Source organism: Salvelinus alpinus, chromosome 7 (assembly GCF_045679555.1).
Source record: "Salvelinus alpinus chromosome 7, SLU_Salpinus.1, whole genome shotgun sequence".
NCBI lineage: Eukaryota > Metazoa > Chordata > Actinopteri > Salmoniformes > Salmonidae > Salvelinus > Salvelinus alpinus.
In genome coordinates, this window is record NC_092092.1 from 37,516,573 (window position 1) to 37,541,094 (window position 24,522).

Here is a 24,522-nt window from a genome sequence, read left to right on the forward strand (position 1 = left end):
GTCTGTAGCAGTTTGGGTCTAGAGTGTTACCAGAGGGGGATGACCACGGCAGCTTTCCAATCTTTGGGATCACGAAAGAGAGGTTGAACAGGCTAGTAATAGGGGTTGCAACAATTTCGGCAGATTATTTTAGAAAGAGAGGGTCCAGATTGGATTTGGGTGAAGGAGAAATGGTGTGGCCATTGGCGGGTTGCTGTGGAGGGTGCCGGGTAGTTGACCGGGATAGGGGTAGCTAGGTGGAAAGCATGGCCAGCCGTAGAGAAATGCTTATTGAAATTCTCAATTATAGTGGATTTATCGGTGGTAACAGTGTTTCCTAGCCTCAGAGCAGTGGGCAGCTGGGAGGAGGTGCTCTTATTCTCCATGGACTTTACAGTGTCCCAGAACTTTTTTGAGTTAGTCCTACAGGATGCAAATTTCTGTTTGAAAAGCTAGCCTTAGCTTTTCTAACTGCCTGTGTATATTTGTTCCTAACTTCCATGAAAAGTTGCATATCACGGGGGTTATTCGATGCTAATGCAGAACGCCACAGGATGTTTTTGTGCTGGTCAAGGGCAGACAGGTCTAGAGTAAATCAGGGACTATATCTATTCCTAGTTCTACATTTTTTTGTGGGGTATGCTTATTTAAGATGGTGAGGAAGGCACTTTTAAAGAATAGCCAGCCATTATCTACTGACGGGATGAGGTCAATGTCATTCCAGGATACCCTGGCTAGGTCGATTAGAAAGGCCTGCTCGCAGAAGTGTTTTAGGGAGCGTTTGACAGTGATGAGGGGTGGTCGTTTGGTCGCAGACCCATTACGGATGCAGGCAATGAGGCAGTGATCGCTGAGATCTTGATTGAAAACAGCAGAGGTGTATTTGGAGGGCGAGTTAGTTAGGATGACATCTATGAGGGTGCCCGTGTTTACGGATTTGGGGTTGTACCTGGTAGGTTCATTGATAATTTGTGTGAGATTGAGGGCATAAAGCTTAGATTGTAGGATGGCCGGGGTGTTAAGCATGTCCCAGTTTAGGTCACCTAGTAGCACGAGCTCAGAAGATAGATGGGGGGCATTCAATTCACATATGGTATCGAGGGCACAGCTGGGGATAGAGGGAGGTCTATAGCAAGCGGCAACAGTGAGAGACTTGTTTCTGGAAAGGTCCATTTTTAGAAGTAGAAGCTCAAATTGTTTGGGTACAGACTTGGATAGTAAGACAGAACTCTGCAGGCTATCTTTGCAGTAGATTGCAACACCGCCCCCTTTGGCAGTTCTATCTTGGCGGAAAATGTTATAGTTAGCGATGGAGATTTCAGGGTTTTTGGTGGTTTTCCTAAGCCAGGATTCAGACACGGCTAAGACGTCCGGGTTGGCAGAGTATGCTAAAGCAGTGAATAAAACAAACTTAGGGAGTAGGCTTCTAATGTTAACATGCGTGAAACCAAGGCTTTTACGGTTACAGAAGTCAACAAATGAGAGCACCTGGGGAGTGGGAGTGGAGCTAGGCATTGCAGGACCTGGATTAACCTCCACATCACCAGAGGAACAGAGGAGAAGTAGGATAAGGGTACGGCTAAAGGCTATACGAACTGGCCGTCTAGCACGTTCGGAACAGAGAGTAAAAGGAGCAGGTTTCTGTTCATGATAGCATAGATTCAAGGCATAGTGTACAGACAAAGGTAAGGTAGGATGTGAGTACATTGGAGGTAAACCTACGCATTGAGTAATGATGAGACAGATATAGTCTCTAGAGACGTTTAAACCAGGTGATGTCATCGCATATGTGGAACAACATGGTTGGTTAAGGCATATTGAGCAGGGCTAGAGGCTCTACAGTGAAATAAGACAGTAATCACTAACCAGGACAGTAATGGACGAGGCATATTGATAATAGAGAGAGGCATGCGTAGCCAAGTGAACATATGGGTCCAGTGAGTGGTTGGGCTGACTGGGGACACGGCGATTTAGACAGTTAGCAGGCCGATGCTAACAAGCTAACAGTTAGTAGGCCGGGGCTAAACAAGCTAGCAGTTAGCAGACCGGGGCTGGCAAGCTAGCAGTTAGCAGACCGGGTTAGCAAGCAAGCAGTTGGCAGACCGGGGCTAGCAGTTAGCAGACCGGGGCAGGCAAGCTAGCAGTTAGCAGACCGGGCAAGCAAGCTAGCAGTTAACAGACCGGTGCTAGCAAGTTAGCCTTTGGGGGACGTCGCGATGGGGGTAAGTCTGTTTTTCCCTCTTCGTGCGGTGACGTCGATAGACCAGTCGTGGAATTAGAAGGGTTCCAAGTAGCTCTAGGTAGCTAGTAGGCCGCGGTTAGCAGAATGGGCCTTCAGCGGACGTCGCGCCTGAGGGGCCTGTTGGAATCCTCGGGCAGATTATGTCGGTATTCCAGTTGTAGAGGATTGGCGGGGTTCCGTGCCCGTACCGGCAGTAGAAGGGGTCTGGCTATTGTAGCCCAGGAGTGGGCTTCGGTGGTAGCACAGGAGCCCTGGCCGGGCTAGCTTCAGGCTAATTGGTGCTTGCTCCGGGATGGAAACGCTAGCCAGGAGTAGTCACCCGGGATTGCGGTTAGCTAGTTGCGAAGATCCAGATGAAAATGTTCAGAGTTTGCGGTAGGAATCCGGGGGGAACAAATTTTTTTGTAATAATAGGTCCGTTATGCTCTGGTTTGAGTCACGTTGTTCGAACTGGCGAGAGCTTTCCGAGCTAAAGGTTAGCTGATGACCGCTAGCAATGGTTTGCTGACTGATAGGTAGTTAGCTAGCTTCAGTTGAGGGATTCCAGATCCGAAGTAAATAGAAATACTTTAGAAAAAACCCCAGGTTGCAGGAGAGTATTTAGAAGTTGAGGTTTAGGAAAATATTTTTAAAAGATATGCGAAGAAAAATATGTAAAAAGATATATACAAGGGACACGACAGCACAAAGACAAAGACGTCTGACTGCTACGCCATCTTGGATTATGAGTATGAGTGTATACGGGGAAGCCAGATGGAGGAGCCCCTGAGAAGAACCAAGGGATGCGGGTTGTCCTGGACGTGACACAGGGACTCCGTGGCCACAACATCACATGCAATAACTTTTTTTACTTCGCACAAGCTGGGACAGGAGCTCCTCAAGAGGGAACTGTAAGGGCACAAGGCGAGACCCACATGCAGACACAGGAGGCAGATGGTTAGAGTACAAGATGTTTATTAACAATCCAAAAGGGGTAGGCAAGAGAATGGTCGTGGACAGGCAAAAGGTCAAAACCAGTTCAGCGTTCCAGAGGGGCAGGCAGGCTCGAGGTCAGGGCAGGCAGAATGGTCAGGCAGGCAGGAATGGAGTCCAGAAAAACAGGCAAAGGTCGAAACCGGGAGGACTAGTAAAAGAGAATAGAAAAGGCAGGAGCACGGGAAAAATACTCTGGTTGACTTAAATATCCAAGACGAACTGGCACAGAGAGGCAGGAAACACAGGGATAAATACACTGGGGAAAAGAAGCGACACCTGGGGGGGTGGAAACAATCACAAGGACAGGTGAAACAGATCAGGGTGTGACAGAAACAGTACGACAAAACAAGCCAGAACTCCTACCTCAGCTGTTGAATACACAGAACAGACCTATCAATTCCTCTAAGTTTGTGTTCACGGCCGACACGTCCCTTGTGTCCTACGTGCCAAAGTAAGGCAAAAATGTGGTACTCATGAGTACGCTGCATAGGGATGGGAGAATCTGTGGCCAGGAACATCAAAAGCAGCATTCATAATGGATTACAGTGACACAAAAGGAGTGGTGGACAATTTAGACAAGCTGGTGACTGGCTACAGCTGCAAAAGAAGAACCCTACGCTGGCCACTTATGATATTCTTCAACATCTTGGACATCTCGGCGTACAACACGTTTGTCATCTGGATGGCGTTGAACCCAGATTGGAACAGAGGGAAGCTCCAGAGGAGACGGCTCTTTCTCGAGGAGCTGGGCAAGGCATTGGTAAGACCTCAAATCCACAGGAGGCAACATATACCAAGGACCCAATCTTCTGCAGCCATCATGAGGAGGATTCAGTAAGAAGATGCTGGTGTCACACCCGCCCGCCCGACCCACAGAACCAACAACTCCAGTACCGGAAGTAAGTGTGAGTGATGTTGTTGCATGTGTATGTGTCTGACTCTCCTACCTTGGCCTGCTGTAACGATTTATGTGAGTGAGTGAGATGTTAGTAAAATTCCTTAACTAAGTGTGTTCATCATTCTAGATGCAGCCGGTAGCAACAAGAAGAACCGCTGTGATGTGTGTGGACCCAAGATGGACAGGAAGACACATTACACATGCATCAAGTGCAAGGAATACATTTGCAATACACACACAGTAAAACTCTGTCCCTCAGGTGGTGTGTAGACCAGCCTTAATTTGTGTTCAATGGGGCTCATTAATAATTTCCATAAAATACTGTATGAAAAATGTGTCCTTCCAATTTGTTCAGTTCAAAGTAATAAACATCAATAGTGATGAAAACCTTGTTAAATTTATGTTTGTTCAGGATAAACATGATTTATTCCACCCATGTCTTGATTATAATTGATTTTTACCTCCAAAAAACGAATGGTGCTTTTATTGATAAATGTGGCCTAGCAGAAGTAAATGTCAAATATTAACCATGCATGCTGTCTATATTGCTTGTAATTGATATGTCAACATTTAAGTATTTTTTTTACGTACATTGTTATGGCTGTATTGTTTCTACTTTATTTATTTAAAAAATATTTATTCTCGAAATTAAATGTAGAGATTATTCTCTAAATAATGACACTTTATTCATCAAATTTTATTTTGACTTAATTCTCGAAATATTGCTTATTCTCGAAATTGTACTACTTTTTTTTAAAGTACTCTCCAAGCAAAAATGTTTTATCCAAGAACCACCACCCATCGCTGTTTATTTTATTTGTTTCTTTTTGCTTGGCCATAAAACATTTACGGAGTAAATACGAAGACTGAGTGGAGTAGTTTAGAGTTACAGTCAATTTAAACACGACTGTATTTCACTCATTGTTTAAATTCAGCCGCCAGGTGGCGACATTTACCATCCTGTAAAATGTCACTGAAGAGAAAAGGGAAGGTTTAAAAAAAATATTACTGGCACGTTAACCTACCAGCTCACCGCAGGTCAGTACAAATACCGAGGATTTGGAGAAAGCAGCGGTGGCAATTGACGTGGGGATTTAACCCCCTTCCGAACGCAGTGCTGGGCCGAAAAAGGTACCAAAATATGTCATTGATGCTCTTAATTATTGCATGATGCGTCTTCTGTATGATATCGCTCACTAGTATTTATTGGAGGAAACGTCTGGACATTTCCTCAGTCACTCTGGACCTAAAGGCTAAACTGCTATTCGTTTTGGTCTGCTGCATTCCTTTATGAAATAACACATTGGGAAAAAATGATTGTCAGTCACATCGTTGTTGCAAATGAAACATTAGCTCGATTTTTGCTATTGATACTGTGTTGATATCTGGCTTGGATTTGCCCTGCTGGACAGTAGCAACAATGTGTGAAGGTATCAAAAAGTTTTATGACGCACCTGCAGTAAAACTTAGCTAAGCTCGATGTTTTTATCGCCAATGTGTTGTTTTCCCATTCTACACGTAACAGTAACATGTTGCTGGAAACAATTGGTTGGGACGTTATTGTACACATGTTGCGACAATGTTGCTATTTCAAGGGAAGAGTTGCCTACGTGCAGATCGTTCGGAAACATAGCTGAAGGGTTAAGTTAGCTGACCGAACTCATCTCCATTGTGAAGGAAGTTCATTGAGGTCAGTCAGCTACTGCAGGGCCAGAATGATAAAATACCAGATGTGGAAAATGAAACTCAAGCAAATGTAACTTCCCTTTTATACCAATCTTTCATTTGCAGTCAGACTCTAGAGCTTCTAGGAAATCTATTTTTGATAGGGGTGCTCCCAAAATCCCAGCAATGGGGGAGGGGCATGAACGTGGCAGTCTTGTCTCCCCGAATTTCACTCCCTAGCCTGATCCTCTCCAACAGTAGACTGGCTATACATTCAGTTTACGACTCATTGACTCAAACATTCCCGGTCAACTGCTGGAAAACGTCAGGATTAGTTTTCTTCAACCAATTAAGGCAGCTTGTATACAACATGGCCGTCAGCGTGTGTTATTGAACAATTATAAACTGTTTTAGTGAACAGTAATAGCCAATTACAGACACATCGCCTCTGCGTGTCCTCGCGAGTTTTCTTAACCTAATAGCCTAGCTGTGGGTAGTCTTGTAGAGTCACATCTCCCACATTCCAGACCAGTTGGTGATGAGACCTACTTTACATTTTCCTAGGCAGGGATGAGTGATGGGTCAGCTCTCCTGGGCCTCTGTTTAGGTGTTGCACGTCTGTTTCAAGGGTACCTATCAGAAATCAAATCCAGACCGACATGAAAGGAAATTAAGCCTATTGGCCTGTTTGTTTACTGTACTGTACCTACTGCACACCAGCCTTTTGTGTGAACTTGTGCACTCTCCCGGGTATTTGATTGCCCATCGTAAATGCTTGGGCTGCCCAAGAGGCTGGTGTGGTGTAGTGTGTGGGGAATCAAGCCTTAACCTCCCACCTTGACCCCCCTCTGCTCCTTGCGCTCCTTGGGATGCAGCTGCTGCTTGCACTGGCCGGCATGTGTACTCCATCATCCCAAAAGCCTCAAATGCCCTCTGGTCAAACAGAGTACTGTCCTCTTTGTCTCAAGCGGTCACTGTGTGACTCAACAACTGAGTACCAAGTCTGTGTTTTTTTTTTTATAGATAGACACTGTATAATGAAACACGTTTTTTTTTTTCACAGACTAAAAGTAATTGAAAATCCTCGCTTTGAGTCTACGAAGTGTTTTTCTTTTAGGAGCAACACGAGTTAAAAAGAACTAAGGCCGTCTGGGAGCAGTGAAAGGACCAGAGTGGGTCACGCCGGGGGCATGAGTTGGCATTGGTTACATATTCACTGGGTGCGTGCAGACTCAGTGGGTCCTGGAGGCAAGCCTGGCAAAACCATCTCCCAGTGTAGGCAACAAATTAATAGGAGCTTCTGCTCAGCCAGTTGACATGCTGAGACACGCAAGTGCCCTTTCATCTCACAGGTATTAATATGATATGTAACAGACTAACAACTTGTCTACCCCTCTCTCTTACAGACCCCTGTGCAGCAGTGCAAAGATGGCGCCGAGGGGTGTCTGGTGTGTGTTGTTGACCTGTCTCTTCTGCACATCCTCCGCTGACAAAGATTTCTTCACCTCCATAGGTAAATATCCCCCTCACTTAAAGTGTATGCCAAAACAAAACCCGTTGATTTCAATGTTTAACAAACCATACAGCTCTTTGCACATGGACTACTTATAACAATCGGAGAGCATGAGACTATAAGGTTCCATCTGAATTGTTGTCAAAATGTAGTTATTGACACAGCCTTGTTCTGTTCAGTGTTCTCTACCGATATAGTACTCTAAATACCCCCAATTCATGTTAAGTTTAAAACAATACAAGATTAAAAAAATTGCTGACACCGTTCAAACCAATGAGAGTTCGGGACTTTAAGGCCAATTATCTCATCTTTTTGCAGATAGAACCTTATAGTCCCGAGCTCTCGAATTTACACGAAACGTTTAAAATAAAAACACATTTACTGGAAGAACTGTGGAGATGCAACGTTTGGTAAGAGAATTTCAGTCACATCTCCCTCCGTTTATTGTGTGTCCACGCTTTCCAAAAACGATCTGCTCCGAATTAAGATTTAACGATGTCTGCAGAATGAATGTGGTGTCAGCTGGGACATGACTCACAGACTTTTAAAAATAATCTGTTTTGGTTATTGAACTACTGTAAGTGAAGTGGTTTTACACCCAGTAACAGAATTACATCATGGGTCCCTGACCTGTACTGCACAGAAATGCATTATTATGGTAATGAATGCCATTCTCTTCATGGTGATGTATTCTAAATAGGTAAACAAAGGTATACATATGCAATATCCTACTTTGCATATTTGGATATTATTCTACACACTGGCTATTATTTTAATGAGCTCTGCCACCAAATTTGGTTGGTCCGAACTGGGCCATGTCTACGTTTCACAAGTTTGGACATCATACTACAGCACAGTAGAGCGCAGTAGAGTACTGTACAGTAAAGTAGAATATAGTTCATTACAGTACAATACAGTGCATTATAGTGTACTCAATGCTAGTATGCTCTACTGTGTACTGTACTGAACTATACTCTACTCTACTGTACTGTGCTGTACAAACTTGTGAACCCATATGTGGTTTGTGACCTGTGATTTCCCGTTGTAGCCAATTCAATATCAGAAATTCGGTTACTGATTTGGGATGCGAATTTCGAGTTCTAATCACTTTATTGTTTTTATTTATTTAACTAGGCAAGTCAGTTAAGAACAAATTCTTATTTTCAATGACGGCCTACCCCGGCCAAACCCAGACGACGCTGGGCCAATTGTGCGCCGCCCTATGGGACTCCCAATCACGTCCGGTTGTGATACAGCGCCACTCGGGAGCCCTTAATGAATATTAATTAAATTATAATTAAATGAATACTTCATTAATAAACTTAATTGATATCAATATAAACACTATAACTCATTGATAGGTCTACCTTTACTTGGTACTTCTGTGAACTTTCATTATCCTCCCTCCTCATGAGGGAGAGAAATTATACAATGTAAAGGATGTGGGTTTTTGGGTATGGAATTTCAAGGCGCAAGGCAATGTTTCTTAAACTTACAGAATGCAGAAACATTTCTCCAACGCTTAATAGTGTTGATATTGGTTGCCAGGGGTCTTCACTACAACATTACTGTGTTTTGACGTGTTTATAATACCTCTGAAGACTTTTTATGGGAGATGTTCTCTAACGCGCCCTTGTTCAATCTTCACCAGAAATCTAAAGCGTTTGCTCATTCCTCGTTTGTAGGATGGAAAATGGTTGAAAAATGTATACATGCCTTAATTTCACAAAAATATAGATTCTATAGCTTTTATTTGACACCCAGTTTGAAATGCTCCTATAATCTTCACGTTGGGGCTCATGGGTCTTTTTTACATGGAAATGGCTTTTATCACTACCATCCTGTCTTGGTCACAAACCTCAACCCAAGGGGGAGAAATGTGTTTATCACAGACATAAGCATTACAAACATGTATGGCTCTTCTATCTATTCAACATTTATACAACCTTTTGACCCCTGTTTCACTGTGTTCCCCAGGTCAGATGACAGATCTGCTGTACACAGAAAAGGACCTGGTCACCTCTCTGAAGGATTACATCAGAGCAGAGGAGAGCAAGCTGGAGCAAGTCAAAAAGTGAGAGGAGAGCCCCCCCCCCAGCTACTCTCTCGTTCTTGCTCACTTTACTCTCTCCCACAAGGCCTACACACAATGGTATAAATACTATCAATGAGAATCATTTTCCATATCCTTCTTCACATATCTTCACACATATTCTTCACATATCCTTCTTCATGCCACCTGTGCAACAACACCCTCAGTGGGTATCATAATGCTGAGGGTGTCATATCACTTACAAAGAGCCCGGCTAACAAGACACCTAGTTTTCCTCTCCGCTTATTGTGTTACTGTAAAGAGACAACCGGGTGTGTCAAGTCCAGGACATGACGCAACTGATCTCTTTATATATTGCCTTTCAATGGTGCTGAGGGACATGTGTGCGTGCATGTTTGTCTGCGGACGGAGTACGTGAATACGATGTTGATGTATGTGTGTCACGTGGAAATGCATCAGACAAGGAATCACTGTTTGCTTCTGGGAGTCGTGTACTGAATGTGTTTTCCCCCTCCGCGACGTGTCCAGGTGGGCTGAGAAGCTGGACGTGTTGTCGGCCACGGCCACTCAGGACCCAGAGGGCTTCCTGGGCCACCCGGTCAACGCCTTCAAGCTGATGAAGAGGCTCAACACAGAGTGGGGGGAGCTGGAGAGCCTGGTCCTCAAGGACATGTCTGATGGTCAGGGTTACTCACGGGCCTCTATTATAACGACTGTGTACATGCTTTATTACCACATAAAGATTCATCCTTCCAAATTATTGCTAAGTGCTAATTGACAAGTTTTTTTTCTTCAAATGATACAATCAGCAGCATTTATTTCACTAAAGTGATGGAACAGGGTCTTTATCCACTCAGAGAGGAACAAGATTGTTCTCCAAGCATCTTTTAGCATCTGTACCGCCTTGAGGGAAGGTCTCGTATAATAGAATTGAGCTTCTTAGCGATCTTTCCTTCCCCCATACTCCAGGGTTCATCTCGAATCTGACCATCCAGAGACAGTACTTCCCCAATGATGATGACCAGACGGGGGCAGCCAAGGCCCTGATGAGGCTGCAGGACACCTACCGACTGGACACGCAAACCATCTCCACGGGAGAGCTGCCTGGTGAGGGGTGATGGGGCAGGGAGGTAGAGGCTTTAGGGGCTTTAAATCTATGCGTCACATGCTTTGTGAACAACGGGTATAGATTAACAGTGAAATACTTATGGGTCCTTTTCCAGCCATGCAGAGTTAATGATAAAATAGAAATAGTGACACGAGGAATAAATACACAGTGATTAAGGAGTAAAAATAACATGGTTATCTACAGGGGGTACGAGGTACATATAGGTAAGGGTAAAGTGACTAGGCAACATGATAGATAATAGACAGTAGCAGCAGCGCGTGTGAGTGTGTGTGTGGCGTCAGTATGTATGTGGGAGCGTATGTGGTGTGTGTGTGTGTGTGTGTGTGTGTGTGTGTTGAGGTATCAGTGTAAGTATGTGTGGGTAGAGTCCAGTGTGTGTGCATAGAGTCAGTACAAGAGAGTTAGTGCAAAAAAAGGTTAGTGCAGGTAGTCCAGGTAGCCATTTGATGAGCTATTTAGTATTGTTTAGCAGTCTTATGGCTTGGGGGTAGAAGCTGTTCAAGGTCCTGTTGGTTCCAGAGTGGCTGTGCGGCAGTAGAGTGAACAGTCTATGGCTTGGGTGGCTGGAGTCTTTGACAATTCGTTGGGCCTTCCTCTGACATCTCCCGGTATAGAGGTCCTGGATGGCAGGGAGCTCGGCCCCAGTGATGCACTCGGCCGTACTAACCACACCCTGTAGTGTCGTGTGTCTTGCAGTTGCCGTACCAAGTGGTGATGCAGCCAGACAAGATGCTCTCAATGGTGCAGCTGTAGGACTTTTTGAGGATCTGAGGGCCCATGCCTAATCTTTTCAGCCTCCCGAGGGGGAAGAGGGGCTGTCGTGCCCTCTTCGCAACTGTTAGGGTGTGTGTGTAAACCATGTTAATTCCTTAGTGATGTGGCCACCGAGGAACTTGAAGCTCTCGACCTGCTCCACTACGGGCCCGTCAATGTGGATGGGGGTGTGCTCGCCCTTCCATTTCATGTAGTGCACGATCAGCTCCTTTGTCTTGCTGGCGTTGAGGGAGAGGTTGTTGTGCTGGCACCACACTGCCAGGTCTCTGACCACCTCCCTATACATTTATATGTTAGTCATTTAGCAGACCATCTAATCCAGAGCGATTTACAGTAGTGATTGCATACATTTCATAGATTTTTCTCTCGTACTGGTCCTCTGTGGGAATCGAACCCACAACCCTGGCGTTGCAAGCTCCATGCTCTAGCTGGCTGCCTCATCGTTGTTGGTGATCAGACCTACCACCGGCGTGTCGGCAAACTTGATGATGATGTTGGAGTTGTGTTAGGCCACACATTCGTGGGTGAACACTGAGTTCAGGAGGGGACTAAGCACACACCCCTGAGGGGCCCCCGTGTTGAGAAAAAAAGTTAACCTGTATTTAACCAGGTAAGCTAGTTGAGAACAAGTTCTCATTTACAACTGCGACCTGGCCAAGATAAAGCAAAGCAATGCGACACAAACAACAACCCAGAGTTACACATGGAATAAACAAGCATACAGTCAATAACACAATAGAAAAAAAGAAAGTCTATATACAGTGTGTGCAAATGGTGTGAGGAGGTAAGGCAATAAATAGGCCATAGTAGCAAGGTAGTTACAATTTTGAAAATTAACACTGGAGTGATAGATGAGCAGATGATGATGTGCACGTAGAAATACTGGTGTGCAAAAGTGCAGAAAAGTAAATAAAAACGATATGGGGATGTTGTAGGTAGATTGGGTGGGCTATTTACAGATGGGCTATGTACAGCTGCAGCGATCGGTTAGCTGCTCAGATAGCTGATGTTTAAGGTTAGTGAGGGAAATATAAGTCTCCAGCTTCAGCGATTTTTGCAATTCGTTCCAGTCATTGGCAGCAGAGAACTGGAAGGAAAGGCGGCCAAAGGACATGTTGGCTTTGGGGATGGCCAGTGAAATATACCTGCTATAGTGCGTGCTACGGGTGAGTGTTGTTATCGTGACCAGTGAGCTGAGATAAGGCGGAGCTTTACCTAGCATCGACTTATAGATGACCTGGAGCCAGTCGGCCTGGCGACGAATATGTAGCGAGGGCCAGCCGACTAGAGCATACAAGTCGCAGTGGTGGGTGTTGGAGATGTTTAATATGAGTCTGGAAGGAGAGTTTACAGTCTAGCCAGACACCTAGGTATTTGTAGTTGTATTTGTAGTTGTCCACATATTCTAAGTTAGAACCGTCTAGAGTAGTGATGCTAGTCGGGCGGGCGGGTGTGGGCAGCGAACGGCGAGCAGTTGGAGACCACGGAGGAGTATTGTATGGCATTGAAGCTCGTTTGGAGGTTAGTTAACACAGTGTCCAAGGAAGGGCTAGATGTATCCAGAATGGTGTCGTCTGCGTAGAGGTGGATCAGAGAATCACCCGCAGCAAGAGCGACATTGTTGATATATACAGAGAAAAGAGTCGGCCCGAGAATTGAACCCTGTGGTACCCCCAAGGAGACTGCCAGAGGTCCGGACAACAGGCCCTCCGATTTGACACACTGAACTCTGTCAGAGAAGTAGTTGGTAAACCAGGCGAGGCAATCATTTGAGAAACCAAGGCTATTGAGTCTGCCGATAAGAATACGGTGATTGACAGTCGAAAGCCTTGGCCAGGTCGATGAAGACGGCTGCACAGTACTGTCTTTTATCGATGGCGGTTATGATATAGTTTAGTACCTTGAGCGTGGCTGAGGGTCACCCGTGACCAGCTCAGAAACCAGATTGCACAGCGGAGAAGGCACGTGGGATTCTAAATGGTCGGTGATCTGTTTGTTAACTTGGCTTTCGAAGACTTTAGAAAGGCAGGGCAGGATGGATATAGGTCTGTAACAGTTTGGGTTTAGAGTGTCACCCCCTTTGAAGAGGTGGATGACCACGGCAGCTTTCCAATCTTTAGGCATCTCGGGTGATACGAAAGAGAGGTTGAACAGACTGGTAATAGGGGTTGCAACAATGGCGGCGGATACTTTTAGAAAGAGAGGGTCCAGATTGTCTAGCCCAGCTGATTTGTAGGGTCCAGGTTTTGCAGCTCTTTCAGGACATCTGCTATCTGGATTTGGGTGAAGGAGAAGCTGGGGAGGCTTGGGCAAGTAGCTGCGGGAGCTGTTGGCCGGGGTTGGGGTAGCCAGGAGGAAAGCATGGCCAGCCGTAGAGAAATGCTTCTTGAAATTCTCGATTATCGTGGATTTATCGGTGGTGACAGTGTTACCTAGCCTCAGTGCAGTGGGCAGCTGGGAGGAGGTGCTCTTTTTCTCCATGGACCTGTCACCTGAGCTTGGTGATGAGCTTGCAGGGGACTATGGTGTTAAATGCGAGCAGTAGTCAATGAACAGCATTCTTACCTTGGGTATTCCTTTTTTTCCAGGAGAGTGAGGGCAGTGTGGAGTGCAATAGAGATTGCGCTATCTATGGATCTGTCGGGGCGGTCTGCGAATTGGAGTAAGGCTAAGGTGTCTGGGATGATGGTGTTGATGTGAGCCATGACCAGCCTTTCAAAGCATTTCATGGCTTTAGATGTGAGTGCTATGAGTCATTTAGGCACCTACTGGCTGGAAACACATACCATCGCCATGAGGAAATTGCCTGGTGAGGGGGGTGAGGGGCAGGCAGGGAAAGGCATGTGGAGGGAGCTGCATACCAGGAGTGGATTAGCCGTGGCGTGTTGCCGGTGGAGGTTCTGTTATAGCTTCAGTGATTGCTGCTCCTGCTCCTGTTACGGAGGGAAACCCTGCACAGGGCTCACAACATGTGGTGGAAAGCCCCATTTAGTCCACATGAAGTCTTGAAATCCCATGTAATGCCATGGAAATGCACTGTATGCAAATGCGGCCGAGATGAAATTTTTATGGTGATGAGATGAGTCTATGTGTGTGTCTGATGGGTGTGTGTCACTCACTCATGTCTACACACAGGAACCAATACTGATGTCACTATGAGCCCTATGACGGTGGAGGACTGCTTTGAGCTGGGGAAGATAGCCTACTCTGATGCAGACTACTACCACACGGAGCTGTGGATGGAGCAGGCCCTGAAACAGCTGGACGGGGGAGAGGAGTCCACTGTGGACATGGTGACCATCCTGGACTACCTCAGCTACTCCATCTACCAGCAGGGGGAGCTAGAGAGGGCCCTGGACTACACCAAGAGACTGCTGAAATTGGGTGGGTGGATATTTGTGTTTCATAGGCGTTTCATGTCTTGATTGTAATTCACAGGACGATACTGAGTAGATTCTCCTCTTCGGTCTTAAATGTGTCTGCTGTGTTCCTCAGACTCTGCCCACCAGCGAGCCAACGGCAACCTGAAGTACTTTGAGTACCAGCTGGCCAAGCAGAAGATGGTGGAGGCGGAGGAGGGCCTGAAGGAGAAGGAGAAAAGAGAGAGGGAGAAGCGGGAGGCGTCTGAGAAGAAGGGCAGACCTGCAGACTACCTGCCTGAGAGGAGGAAGTACGAACAGCTGTGTCGCGGCGAGGGCATCAAGATGGTGAGAGGCTGTACTGACCACTGGTGGCACTTTAAATCGGAGGACAGACTCCTAGTAGTAGCTGGAATATAATAAATGGAAAGATACTATTCCATTCATTTCTTTCCAGCCATATGAGCCATCCTCCCCTCACCAGCCTCCACTGGTACTAACACACACACTCTGCATGCACAACTTCTAATGGCTATGCATTTTGATGTTTAAACGGCTGAAGTCCTACTCGTCTTGAAAGGCTTTATATTGATCATTGAATTACACTGAACAAAAATATAAATGCAAAATGTAAAGTGTTTTGTGAGCTGAAATAAAAGATCCCAGGAATGTTCCATACGCACAAAAAGCTTATTTCTCTCAAATTGTGCGTTCAAATGTGTTTTTCATCCCTGTTAGTGGGCATTTCTCCTATGCCAAGATCATCCATCCACCTGACAGGTGTGGCATATCAAGAAGCTGATTAAACAGCGTGATCATTACGCAGCTGCACCTTATGGACAATAAAAGGCCACTTTAAAACGTGCAGTTTTGTCACACAACACAATGCCACACATGTCTCAAGTGAGGGAGCATGCGATTGGCATGCTGACTGGAGGAATGTCCGCCAGAGCTGTTGCCAGAGAATGAAATGTTCATTTCTCCAACGTCGTATTAAAGAATTTGGTACTACGTCCAAACGGCCTCACAACCACAGACCACGTGTATGACGTTGTGTGGGCGAGCGGTTTGCTGATGTCAACGTTGTGAACAGAGTGCCCCATGGTGGCGGTGGGGTTATGGTATGGGCAGGCATAAGCTACGGACAACGATCACAATTGCATTTTATCGATGTCTGTTTGAATGCACAGAGATACTGTGACTCGAATGTCGTGCCAATCATCCACTGCCGTCACCTCATGTTTCAGCATGATAATGCACAGCCCCATGTTGCAAGGATCTGTAGACAATTCCTGTCCCAGTTCTTCCATGGCCTGCATTCTCACCTGACATGTCACCCATTGAGCATGTTCGGAATGCTCTGGATCGACAAGTACGGCAGCGTGTTCCATTTCCCGCCAATATCCATCAACTTCGACACAGCCATTGAAGAGGAGTGGGACAGCATTCCACAGTCCACAATCAACAGCCTGATCAACTCTGTGCGAAGGAGATGTGTCGCACTGCGTGAGGCAAATGGTGGTCACACCAGAGACCGACTTTTTCTGGTCCACGCCCCTACCTTTTTTAAGGTATCTGTGACCAACAGATGCAAATCTCTATTCCCAGTCATGTGAAATCCATAGATTAGAGTCTCATTTATTTATTTAAATTGACTGATTTCCTGATATGAACTGTAACTCAGTAAAATCCTTGAAATTGTTGCATGTTACATTTATGTTTTTTGTTCAGTATAGATGGGTATTTCCGAAGCCATATGCTCATCCGAGAGAGACCAGTTCGATGTTTGCCAGGACTAAAGGAATCTTTTGGCACACTTTCCTCTGCTGCGTGAATCTCCTTAATGATTCTCTGTGTCCTCTCTCCTGCATACACCGCTCCCTGCTTCTCCCCCTGGCTCTGCTTCTGCCTGTCTGTCTGTCCATAGATGGATCTGTTTACTCTAGTCATTATGTTTGGCAACGAGGCAGAAGCCTGGACGAACAAGTGTGTGTGTGTGTGTGTGTGTGTGTGTGTGTGTGTGTGTGTGTGTGCACTCGCTGAACCGTGCCTTGATAGGTTCTAAGCCAGTAGCTATAGCAATGGCCAGAACTGTGAGAATGTCCCATATATGTCCCGTAATGTTTGGGTCAGATACCATAGCAAATGATCTGCAAGTTTGTGACCTCGGGTGACCCTCTGTGATTTATATATGATAATGATCTCTCTGTCTCTATCTCCCTCCCCCTATCTCAGACCCCGCGGCGTCAGAGTCGTATGTTCTGCCGTTACTCTGACAACAACCGCCACCCCCTGTACGTGCTGGGTCCCGTCAAGCAGGAGGACGAGTGGGACCGCCCACGCATCATCCGTTACCACGACGTCCTCTCCAACAGCGAGATCGAGAAGGTCAAAGAGTTGGCCAAACCCAGGGTGAGTTCAAGGTCCACCCTCAGGGGAAGGCAAGGTCTGGGGTGTGGTAAGGGTTGCAAAATTCCAGTAATTTTTTCCGTTTTCCCCCACAATTCCAAGGTTTTCCAGAATTGCCATTTGGAGGAGAGTTTTGGGAAAGTCTCTGCGATTTTGCAACCCTAAGTGTGGTAGGCATTAAAATCAATGGAGGCTGGTGGGGGTGCTATAGGAGGACAGGCTTGAAAGTACTACTTAAATAGTTTTTTGGTATCTGTACTTTACTTTACTATTTATATTTTTGAATACTTTTACTTCACTACATTCCTAAAGAAAATTATGCGGTTTTTACTCCATCCATTTTCCCTGACACCCAAAAGTACTTGTTACATTTTGAATGCTCACCAGGACAGGAAAATGGTCTTATTCACACACTTATCAAGAGAACATCCCTGGTCATCCCTACTATGTTGGAGAGTTCCCCTGGCTACCCGTAAAAAAAAGTATTAAAAAAAAAAAATGTTTGCTTTATATAAGGAATATGAAATGATTTATACTTTTACTTTTGATACTTAACTATATTTTAGTAGTTACATTTACTTTTGATACTTAGTATATGTACTCAAGTAGTATTTTACTGGGTGACTTTCACTTTTACTTGAGTCATTTTCTATTAAGGTATTTTTACCTTTAGTATGAAAATTGGGTATTTTTTCCAGCACTGGATGGAATAAATGGAACGGAGACAAACGTGGTTCCCATATGTTTGATGTGTTGGATACGGTCCCATTTCTTTTATTCCAGCCTTTCCAATGAGCCCGTCTTCCTATAGCTCGTCCCACCAGCCTCCACTGGTTAAAATGGGTGTAATATGCAAGTTCCATTGCTGCCATAAGAACACTGGGGATGCCCACTCTGCCTGAGGACCTGACTGTGTACAATGTGTGTCTTTGTTTATTTGTTACACACTGGCTGGATAAGAGCAACATCCCACTTGTTTGGCTCATACAGTAGTATTTGATAGCTCAGTTAGAACTAAAAGGGAGTTTTGACTCGGCAATGAACATCACCTCAAACGATCATAACCCAATCATAGCTTCATATCAACACATATCTGACTTTCGCGTAAATCGTGTATTGATGTCAATGATCGAGATCCATAACTCAAGCTGTGGTTCAGCTCTTGGAGAGGGTAAGGGAACCCAGCAGGGACACACAGCACAGACGTAATGTAGCCTAGTAGTGTACGTGGGTCCAGCAGCCAGCCAGTGTGTAACAGGGTTTGTCCCTGTAACCCGTGTCCTCTCGGCCGGTTGGCTGTTGGCTCCACAGCTGCGCCGGGCCACCATCTCCAACCCCATTACTGGTGTGCTGGAGACCGCCCACTATCGCATCAGCAAGAGGTAAGACCAGCAGGCAGGGATGGGCACAACACTGTACCCCAAACCGTGTCTCTGTCTGTACGCCAAACCCCTCTGCACCCCGCATCTCCTCCGCTTCGGGCAGGAACCTTGGCAAAAGCACAACAGCTAGTCGTGAACTCTACGACTTAAGCGTAGAATGATTATAACTGATTGTACACAATGACTAGTGTAAATTGATAGTGTTGTATGTTTGGGGAGCTTGTGCTGTTATTGCCTGAACAAGTCACTTTTTTGTGTGAAATGTAGATATTTCGGGTATATTGGAAGGTAGGTTGATTTTGAAGAAGGTATAATTCTGGGCCCGTGCTCTTGCCAAGACGTCCTGCCACTGCTTTGATCATAACAAGAGGGAGGAAGAGGAGTCCAGTATCCTCTGCTTGTTATCTGACTCCGTTAACAGTAGTCGGGGGTGCGACAGGGGCAGTCTAATATCTCATCTTCCTTTTTGTAGCATCTCAATTAAGTTTGACAGTGGCCATTACTAGCCATTACCTGAGTGCAAGCTCAGCAAGTCGTTTGCTGCGATGGTTTTTATACGGCATGGTTCGCATGCCCTGGCCTGGCATCAGTCTGGCTCTCAAACAGTTGCTTGATCGTTCAGTGACCGTCTCTCTCTATCTCTGTCTCTCCTCTTCCTCTCTGTGTGTGTCTGTCCTCCACTTTGTGATCTGTGACTGTAATGTGAACCGTCCGGGAGCTAGCTAAGGCGCGCCACCGTGCATGACCCCCAAACAGGGAAACTCACCACGGCCCATTACAGAGTCTCCAAGAGGTAAGGGGTCAAAGGTGACGGGGAGGGGCCTGCATGAGGCCCTGTCCGCCCTTTCACGCTGCTCATCCCTCTCCCTCACCCCTTTGTGGACCTTTGCTTATGGATACACCTCCCTCCCTCCCCCTGACCTATACAGTAAGAGCACCTCCTCTACCCTCCCACTCATCAGATGATTGACATTATCAGCATGACAAGCCAAGGTAGTTTAATCTGCTCTTTTTCTTTGAAAACACAAAGACTTTCGGTTATCTTGGTGCAGGCTCTGGTGTATCGTACAGAATGTTATTTCAGCGTGTGGGTGGAAGTCAAAGTTGATTTCCTCTTACAGGAAGGTGGCTGCCGGCCTCGTGGCTCCCTTCAAGCCTGTTTAATGTGGAGCGGTTATAGAGCGCCCCCTCGTGCAGATAGATTGAGCTGAGACGAGCAAATGGAAACATGGTGGTGACCGTGTTCTTTTCCTCAAGTCTGATACCCCAGATGATAGTTTCATTACGACCTGTGAGCCCATTCACCTAAATGAGTTAAATACATTAAGCTTTTTGCTCATTAAACATGCAATGTTTTAACGAATTATCTTAGGCCCATTAGTTATCCGGGTTCTTAGTTAGGCCGTATATATTTGTCTTTTTGTTAGATAAATGGTTTAATTAACCACTCTGATACAGCAAACATATTTGTAACCGTACGGCCGATATAGCAGCTGATGGCGCATTTATATCTGAGGATTTGAGACAGAATTCTGTCCGTACTCTCCCAATAACAGCACTTCAAAAATAGCCCGGAGTAATTCAACACACACACACACATTTCTACTTCAGTGTGTATGACTAGATTGAGCCACTTCAAGGCATGTCTTATTCATTTATATAACATGCACAGGCTATGCTAATTAGCTGGACGCACATAGGACACACACAGGCACTCCCGTTAAATGATGGTGTGTAAAACACAGGGCCTGAGACTGGGGCTTTGTCTGACTCGACGTGGTTCGACCACTCGAGGGGGCCAAGTGAGGTGTGGCTCCTATCCAATGGAAGGATGAGATCTTGGTCTGCCCAGTCTACTCTGCCGCCTGCTGGACACTTACCAGCGTCTTCTGTTACTCCCATACCTTTCTAATCCAATATATATATATTTTACGTAGAGGGACAGAAGGACTGGGGTCTGTTGTTAAATGAATAACCCCAAATGGTTACTCTGCCCCATCTTCCTTGGTGAGAAACAGTTAAAGTTTGCATTAACTAAGGGGATTCTTCAAATAGAAGCATATCAAAAGGAGAAATGGAAAAAAATAACATTTTGCTTTGAGACTTGTGGATAAATATGGGGTTCCCTTGAAGCGTTCTGTCCCAACCAGCCTGTTTCCTTCTCCTACTACACCCTTCTAACATACAGTACTAACGCATGCAGCCCATGCTCATCTGTAATAACGTTAGTCAGCTGCCTGGCTGCAATTGATCATAAATCAAGGTGTGTTTTACGACTCAGAAACTCTCCGTCTCTCATCACAGTGCGTGGCTAACCGCCTACGAGGATCCAGTAGTGGACAAGATAAACCAGCGCATTGAGGACATCACCGGCCTGAATGTCAAGACAGCAGAGGAGCTGCAGGTAACACAACAGAACATCCGGTTGGCTGAGGGAGTTTGGTAGGACTGGAGGACTGGCAGGAGTGGATACTCACGCAGTAAACCTATAGGGTTTAGCGACCAATGATGTGAATATACACTGAGTATACGAAACATTAAGAACACCTGCTTTTTCCATGACATCGACTGATCAGGTGAATCCAGGTGAAAGATATGAAGCCCTTATGTACTGTGTCACTTGTTAAATCCACTTTAATCAGTGTAGATGAAGGAGGAGACAGGTTAAAGAAGGATTTTTGTGTCTTGAGACAATTGAGACATGGATTGTGTATGTGTGCCATTCAGAGGGTGAATGGGCAAGACAAAATATTTAAGTGCCTTTGAACAGCGTATGGTAGTAGGTGCCAGGCGCACCGGTTTGTGTCAAGAACTGCGACGCCGCTGGGTTTTTCACGCTCAACAGTTCCCCGTGCGTATCAAGAATGGTCCACCACCCAAAGGACATCCAGACGACTTGACACAACTGTGGGAAGGATTGGAGTCAACATGGGCTAGCATCCGTGTGCGACGCTTTCTACAACTTGTAGAGTCCATGCCCCGACGAATTGAGGCTGTTCTGAGGGCAAAAGGGGGGTAGCAATTTAATATTAGGAAGGTGTTCCTAATGTTTTGTATGTTCAGTGTATATGTCTATTATAGCAACAGGGCGACAAATGTATTCCATGCAGTGACTACATCTGCAGTGCTTACTGTTTGGGGATTTAGGCTGGTTTTCTGTATAGCACTTTGTGACATCTACTGATGTTAAAAAGGGCTTTATAAATACATTTGATTGATCGATCAGGAATGAACTTTACTGCCGTTTGTTACTTAGGAAGAGCCAATGAAAAGACTAGTGTTTGTACTGTGAAGGTGAAGCGGAAGGAAAGGTCATTCTACAGTACTGAAGACGAGTGTCTCTAATGACAACACAGCATCTGTCACTGTTTATACCCTCTTTTCCTCTCTCCCCAGGTGGCAAATTACGGCGTGGGCGGGCAATACGAGCCCCACTTTGACTTTGGGCGGGTAAACAAGGCTTCTCTTTCTATTCTGGTCAGGGAAATATGACGTGCATGACCGAGAGTCAGTGGGTGACTGTTGATGGCTGCCACACTTGCGTCTACTGTTGTTAGTGGGTTCATATGTGGGTGGGTTTTTGTTGCCTTGAGTGTTATTTAACCTTAGACCCTTTGTGTATGTTCCCTGTCTTTGCAGAAAGATGAACCAGATGCGTTTAAAGAGCTGGGCACTGGGAACCGCATCGCCACCTGGTTAATTTACGTTAGTATCTCTGCTTTATACATCTCCATTAAGCAATTCACTGTTTCAGGTTTATTTCATAGCTATGGATACACTTTCGATCTTCCGTTTACCCATGTGTAAATCGAACTAATTTCCAAGATTCCATTAAACATCAATGGGGTTCAATTATGTTGAACTTGAAAAATCTCTGCTATTAGAATGGTACATATGACTGATAGCTTGAAGACGTTCTCTTCTCTGTTGCAGATGAGTGACGTGCCATCAGGGGGCGCCACTGTCTTTACAGATGTGGGCGCTGCAGTGTGGCCCAAAAAGGTGAAACGCACAACTGCGGTTTTCACGTCGCATTCTTTTCCTGTTAGGCGTGCCAAGGACTTCTTTCCTGTGATGATATTTGAACGCTAAATCAGGAACGGTGTCTTTGATGTGTGTATATGTAAACTTGTTTTCAGGGCAGTGCGGTGTTCTGGTATAACCTGTTTGCCAGCGGGGAGGGTGACTACAGCACGCGGCACGCGGCCTGCCCCGTCCTAGTGGGCAACAAGTGGGGTGAGCCAACCTGTTTCTCATTACATCCTTTAATCCTGCTACATTACCTACACCCTGAGAACTTCAGGTCTGCCTGGGGGCAGAAATAACCTTGTGTCCGGTTTGCTGCAGCAGTTAACAGTGGGTCCTTTTTCCTATGTCATGTTTTTTGATGTGTGTGTTTATATGTTCACCTGGATTAGTTTTCATCTTCTCTCTCTCCAGTGTCCAACAAGTGGATTCACGAGCGAGGCCAAGAGTTCAGAAGACGTTGCACTCTGGACGAGTCTGACTGATCAAAAGGAATAAAACACCTTCTTCGTCTTCCTCTTCCAATCCCTACACCTGGACCCACCTGACTCGCGGCGCTGTGGACGCTGACGTGCCCTCTGACCTCTCCACCCCCTTCCTCTCCTTCCTTCTCTCCAAACTCAGCGTTCACTCAGTGGTTCTCTGAGGCTCTGGCTGCTCATGTGATCTGTCACATTTTATTTTTTATCTGAGGTGTGTGTGTGTGCGCGTGTGCGTGTGTGTGTGGGGTTCACCAGTCCCAGTCTGTGCCTTCTGTTGATGGGTTTTGCACACTCAGACTGCACAGCTGTCTTAAAACCTGGGGAACTTTTATTTAACTCTCACCCTTAACATGGACCTTTTATGTTGATACTATCGACAAGATGCTCAATTAACTAGTTCAGCGTTTCCCAACTCTGGTCCTTGAATAGCCCAACAGTACACATTTGTATTGTAGCCCCCAGACCAGCACACCTGATTCAACTTGTCAACTCATCGTCAAGCCCTTGATAAGTTGAATGGGATGTGTTTGTTCAGAACTCCAACGAAATGGTGTACTGTTCGGAGGACTGGAGGACCGGAGTTGGGAAAACACGGAACTAGAGCAATCAACACAGCTGCTTCTCCCTTTCAACTTCCTACAACGTGACATATTTTCATGTGCACTTCTCAGAAACCATTCTTTACATTGTTGATGGAATTTGATATAGCACACTATGCACAGGGTCTGGGTTACTATCGGCCTAAGGGAAGGTCTCCGAACAGTGCTTATGACAAGTGATTATCACTGATTCACTGTGATATATTGACAGAGGAGCTGTGCCAGCCCCCCCCCTCCCTCTTTTCCTTCTCTCTCCCTTACACCCCTCTTCTCTACCAAGGCCATGTCTGCCGCGGGGCTATTTCAGCCCTGAGGTCATTCACTCCACGACAAACACTACTGCATCTGCTGCACAGATAAACACTGACTTTTAAAGCCAAAGGTACACGATGTCTCTTAGTTTTTCTGCCTCTCCCCCCCCCCGCTCTGTCTCTCTCAACGCGCTCTGTTCCTCCTGTGTCTCCCACTCCTCTCTGCCTTGGGTGAAACACAGTAAACTAAATGCAGGTACTGACTGTCACCGTTCTATGTTACCGAAGCAAAGCTCGTACCTGATCAACTGATGATTCATTGGGTTTGACGATTGATTCATTGGGTTTGACGATAATAGGATTTCATCCGTAAAATGACTGAATGAAATATGATGCTAAGAATCGATAAGAAATGTTTATTCCGTGTATCACTCCAAACCTGGTTCCTCCACTCCACAGTTTAAGCCTATTCTGACCCTGGGCAGAACGATACCTCATGAGAGGCAGTTGCTGATTTGTTCAGAGGGTCCCTGGTTCGAGCCCAGGTTGGGGGCAAGGAGAGGGACAGAAGCAACACGGTTACATGTTTTCCTCCCAGATGCAGGTCTTCTTTTTATTTTGAATTGTAATAACGATGGGATGTGTGGGGATATGTGTTGTACATGTGAGATTAATGTTTTCTACAGAAATAAATATTACGTTAAGTAAAGAATTCAGTCTGGAGTGAGTCAGTGTTTTACATGATTTGTCCAGACCAGACGCATAATTGATTGGAACAACTGCAGA

At 45.7% G+C, this 24,522-nt stretch overlaps 1 protein-coding gene across 4 annotated transcripts; it reads left to right on the forward strand.

The window, feature by feature from the left end:
* The first annotated feature begins 5,021 nt into the window (after nucleotides 1-5,021).
* LOC139580946 (prolyl 4-hydroxylase subunit alpha-1-like) lies at nucleotides 5,022-24,448 on the forward strand. Of its 4 annotated transcripts, XM_071410140.1 has the most exons (16): nucleotides 5,022-5,225; nucleotides 7,166-7,272; nucleotides 9,250-9,346; nucleotides 9,854-10,005; nucleotides 10,295-10,432; nucleotides 14,364-14,612; nucleotides 14,724-14,935; nucleotides 16,823-16,999; nucleotides 18,308-18,378; nucleotides 19,106-19,171; nucleotides 20,683-20,782; nucleotides 21,775-21,828; nucleotides 22,018-22,083; nucleotides 22,312-22,380; nucleotides 22,518-22,614; nucleotides 22,819-24,445. In XM_071410140.1, the coding sequence occupies exons 2-16, from the start codon at nucleotides 7,188-7,190 to the stop codon at nucleotides 22,887-22,889; spliced, it is 1,704 nt and encodes a 567-aa protein (XP_071266241.1). In that variant the 5' UTR covers nucleotides 5,022-5,225; nucleotides 7,166-7,187; the 3' UTR covers nucleotides 22,890-24,445. The 4 variants fall into 4 exon arrangements, with proteins under 4 accessions (XP_071266241.1, XP_071266238.1, XP_071266240.1 ...); XM_071410137.1 differs by lacking the exon at nucleotides 19,106-19,171 and having other exon boundaries at nucleotides 22,819-24,448; XM_071410139.1 differs by lacking the exon at nucleotides 18,308-18,378 and having other exon boundaries at nucleotides 19,101-19,171; nucleotides 22,819-24,448.
* The last annotated feature ends 74 nt before the right edge of the window (nucleotides 24,449-24,522 follow it).

Excerpts from the sequence above, each read along its gene's own strand:
- LOC139580946 (XM_071410140.1), top strand. The coding sequence starts at position 7,188 with ATGGCGCCGAGGGGTGTCTGGTGTGTGTTGTTGACCTGTCTCTTCTGC. Across the intron at positions 18,379-19,105 it reads CACTATCGCATCAGCAAGAG|GCGCGCCACCGTGCATGACC; the intron begins GTAAGACCAGCA and ends GAGCTAGCTAAG. Across the intron at positions 22,381-22,517 it reads CTGCAGTGTGGCCCAAAAAG|GGCAGTGCGGTGTTCTGGTA; the intron begins GTGAAACGCACA and ends ACTTGTTTTCAG.